Genomic DNA, 4,157 nt, shown 5'->3' on the forward strand with positions numbered 1-4,157 from the left:
TTTTCCGAAGGTCTCACCCTCTATTCCTCTTATCCCCCTCTCTGCTCGAGGGGTCCATACTTGCTTCAGGAGCTCTCCACTTCCCACTCTGTCCTGGGGTGTCCCTGCTCCCTTCCCGGAGCTTCCATTCCCTATTCCCAGCGGTCCTGCTCCCTGCCCGAGGGATGTGTTCTCCCTTGAGGAGCACCCTCCTCCCGTCCCAGGGGTCCGGTTATCTTGCCCGGGGGGGTTCCATGTTCCCTTCGGGAGCTCTCCACTCCCTTCCCGGTGCTCCTGTTTTCTCCTCCCGGATCCCTCTGTGCCCCAGAGTCCCCGTTCTCCTGCCAGGGGGAATCCGCTCCTTTCTGGTGCGGCTCCCGCTCCCCACCTGGGCGTGGCAGCGGGGTCCCCCCGCACCCGCGGGGCTGCGGCGGCGGCGCGGGGCGGTGCCGGTGCCGGTGCCGGTGCCACCCCCGCTGCCGGTGGCGGGGCGGAGCGGCCGCCCCGAGCGCTATAAAGCTGTGCGGCCGCGCCGGTGCCGCAGCGAGGGCGGGGGTCGCCATGAGCCTGATGCTGGAGACGCTGCTGGGCCCCCCGGGGGGGCTCCGCAAGGAGCCGGGCCGCGCTCCCCCGCGCTCCGCCGCTTCCAGCGGCTTCTACTCGTGGCCGGCCCCGGTGGTGGGACGGGCGCGGGGCGCGGGGGGCGGCGGCGGCAGCGCGGCCGCGTCCTCCACCGAGAGCCTGGACTCGCTGAACGGCGAACCGCGGGCGCGCAACGAGAAGGAGCTGCTGCAGGTGCTGAACGACCGCTTCGCCGGCTACATCGAGCGGGTGCGGGCGCTGGAGCAGCAGAACCGGGCGCTGGCGGCCGAGGCGGCGGCGCTGCGGCAGCAGCAGGCGGGGCGCTCGGCCATGGGCGAGCTGTACGCCCGGGAGCTGCGGGACATGCGGGGCACCGTGCTGCGTCTGGGCGCCGAGAAGGGGCAGCTGCGGCTGGAGCGGGCGCGCCTGGCCGAGGACGTGGCGGCGCTGCGGGGAAGGCTGGAGGACGAGGCTCGGCAGCGCTCGGAGCTGGAGGCGGCGGCCCGCGGGCTGGCGCAGCGCTCGGCGCAGGAGGAGCGGGCGCGGGCGCCGCTGGAGGAGCGAGCCCGGGCCCTGCGGGAGGAGGCGGAGCAGCTGCGGAGGCAGCACCGAGCCGAGGTGGGAGCGCTGCTGCGCGGGGCGCGCCCCGAGCTGCCCGCGGAGCCCCCCGCGTCCCTGCGGCCCGGAGTCACCGCCGCGCTCCGCGACCTGCGCGCACAGCTGGAGGGCACGGCGGCCCGCAGCACCCTGCAGGCCGAGGAGTGGTTCCGCGGTGAGTGTGAGGGTGTGGCCGCTAAACGCGTCCGCAGCATCCCCGTACCTCCCCGGGGATGTACCCTGGGCTGCAGCGCCCCGGGATGGGGTTGGAGCAAAGGGAGCGAGGGAGTCCCCAGGGATGCGGGGACCCCCCCCGCTTTCTATATCGTGTTAGGGTGCCCCCACCCCGGGAGGTGCAGAGACCCCTCCCACCTCTACTGTGCTCCTGGAGGGTGTTGGGATACCCCAGAGGGTGCAGGGACCCCCCATATATTGTTGGGGGCGGGCATTAGTGCCCCCCCAGGAGTGTGCAGGGACCCCCCGATATCCAGCGCCCTGGGAGGGCTTCAGGGTGACCCCACCCCTGCCACCAGCACCTCCAGTACCTGCGGGAGCGCTTCCCGAACCCCCCTCTGCCCCGCAGTGAGTTTCAAGAAGGATTCCAGCATCACCGACCCTGCACCCCGCAAGGTTTTGGGGTGTCGGCCCCCCCGATGCTGCAGGGTGTTGTGCTGGTTCCTCTCAGCCGGGGTGAGGCCGGGGCTTTGCAGTGCTGGGGGGGGCGGTACCGCATCCCTGAGGCGGGAGGGAAGGACAGGGAGGGGCGCTTCCTGGAGAGGGTGGAGGGGACACTACGGCCCGGGGGGCGCGGGGTGGGGTCGGCACCGCGGGCAGAGCCCCCCGGTTGCGCAGGGCGGCTGCAGCACCGGGGACAGCGGCGGTTCAGCACCGGGGACAGCGGCAGCGCCGAGCCAGGGGAGCCCGTCCCGAGGGGCGGGGGCTGCTCCGGGAGCCGCAGGATCGCTGTTCCCCGCTCCTGTCCCCTCATTCTGTGCCCATCCTCGTCCCCTGGGATGTCCGCAGGGCGCTGCGGCAAAACCCCCCCGCCTCGGGCCGGGGTTGGCGTGTCTGGGATGCGGCAGGGAGGCAGCGCCGTGGGGCAGGGGGCTGTGACACAGCTGAAGGGGAAGCGGGGGCTGCAGCGAGGATCTGCACTGGGTGAAGTCCAGGATGGCAGAAACACCCTCGAGCTCGTCTTGCCCGTCCTCCACCTCCTGGCAGAGCTGGAGCGAGAGGTGGGGAAGGCAGAGCGCTCGGGGAGCCTGGGATAGCTCTGCAGAGGACAGGGATGTGTGGCATGGACAGGTTTGAGTTTCCCCAAGGACAGGAGGCTTCAGCCTCCTTCCCTCCCGCCCTGCAGCTTCTCTTTTCCACTGCAGTGAGGCTGGACAAGCTCTCGGAGGTGGCCAAGGTGAACACGGATGCCATGCGCTTGGCCCAGGAGGAGATCTCCGAGTACCGCCGGCAGCTCCAGGCCAAGACCACCGAGCTGGAAGCCCTGAAAGGCACCCAGGAGTCGCTGGAGAGGCAGAGGCAGGACTCGGAGGAGCGCCACCATGCAGATGTCCTGTCCTACCAGGTACCGTGGCGCGGTGGGCAGCAGCCCAGGCTGGGAAGGAGCAGTGCTGGGATTTCGGCTTCAGGGATGTGAAGTTGTTTTGGCAAATGCTCGGGGAGAACTGGCCTGGCCCAGCCCACAGGAATCAGGGACCCAGAGCCTGAGCTGGTGTCCGGGCTCTTGTGGCTCTCAGCACCCCTGGAGCTGCCCCATGGCTCTGCCTGGTTACAAACATCATGGAAGTGTGTCCAAACATCCCATCCCCCAGACCTGGGAAGTGAGGGCTGCCCTGGTGGCCTTGGACTGAAGTGCTGTCCCCTGCCTCCAGCTGCAGTTCAATTTCCACTGGACTCACCCAAGTCCTGGGAGCATTCCCACAGCTTGTTCCTGCTGGAGGGAGTGCTGGGAGGGGCTCAGCTGGAGAGCAGCTCCTTGCTCAGGGCATACAGGGCTCCTGCCAGGTCCCCCAAAGTGACTGGACACCCTGGGACCACCCCTGGCTGTGTCCCCTTCCCTGTGTGTCTGCAGGAGGAGGCGGCTGCAGACTCCTCTCTGCTGGTGCTGGAGACCAGGGGACCCTTTAGGGGTGCTCTGTGTCCCCCTGCTCCTGGGGACTGTGCCACGTGTCCCCCTCTCCCCAAATTATTGCTCTGTCTGCCCACAGGAAACCATCCAGCAGCTTGACAGTGAGCTGAGGAACACCAAGTGGGAGATGGCAGCTCAGCTCCGGGAGTACCAGGATCTGCTCAACGTCAAAATGGCTCTGGACATCGAAATCGCTGCCTACAGGTACAGGGGGGCAGGAGAAGGTGTGGGGGGTCTCAGGCAGGTCTGCTCGAGGTCCCTTGTTAACACCTGGGCTCTTTCTGGTGGCTCCAAAGCCATGGTGGGTAATGTCCAGTTGGGTGACTCAGTGGTGTGAGGAGAGAAGGGCAAGGAAAGCTGCTCATCCCAGGCCACAGGAGCGGGAGGATCATCCAGGATGGAGCAGGGAGGGGGACAGAGCTGCAGGACATTGCTGGTAGCTCCTGGTCACAGGAGGGGATGAGAAGCCGTCACTGAGTGCCCTGCTCTGATCTCTCCCTGGCAGAAAGCTCCTGGAAGGGGAGGAATATCGACTTGAGACTGGCATTGGCATGCTCTCCTACCCCGAGGTGGTGCCCAAGCCCCCCAGCATCACCACCAGCATCAAGGTGAAGAGCGAGGAGAAGATCAAGGTGGTGGAAAAATCAGAGAAGGAGACGGTGATTGTGGAGGAGCAGACAGAGGAAATCCAGGTGACTGAGGAGGTCACAGAGGAGGAGGAGGCTGAGAAAGAGGCTGAAGAGGAAAAAGCTGAAGAGGAGGAGGGGGAGGAAGAAGAAGAGGAGAAAGCTGAAGAAGAGGGTGAAGAAAAGGCCAAGTCCCCCGCAAAGGAGGAGGCCAAGACCCCAGAGAAACC

General features: G+C 67.3%; 1 protein-coding gene across 4 annotated transcripts in view; it reads left to right on the forward strand.

The window, feature by feature from the left end:
• The first annotated feature begins 525 nt into the window (after positions 1–525).
• The window catches only part of NEFH (neurofilament heavy), a 5,498-nt gene continuing 1,866 nt past the window's right edge, over positions 526–4,157 (forward strand). For 3 of the 4 annotated variants that reach the window (XM_033518220.1, XM_033518222.1, XM_033518221.1), the window contains exons 1-4: positions 526–1,333; positions 2,538–2,737; positions 3,381–3,505; positions 3,807–4,143. In XM_033518220.1, the coding sequence (XP_033374111.1) occupies positions 541–1,333; positions 2,538–2,737; positions 3,381–3,505; positions 3,807–4,143 (1,455 nt within the window). In that variant the 5' untranslated portion in view covers positions 526–540. The remainder of the gene's footprint in view (positions 1,334–2,537; positions 2,738–3,380; positions 3,506–3,806; positions 4,144–4,157) is intronic. The other variant, XM_015643456.2, reaches the window with a different exon arrangement.

Source organism: Parus major, chromosome 15, assembly GCF_001522545.3.
Source record: "Parus major isolate Abel chromosome 15, Parus_major1.1, whole genome shotgun sequence".
NCBI lineage: Eukaryota > Metazoa > Chordata > Aves > Passeriformes > Paridae > Parus > Parus major.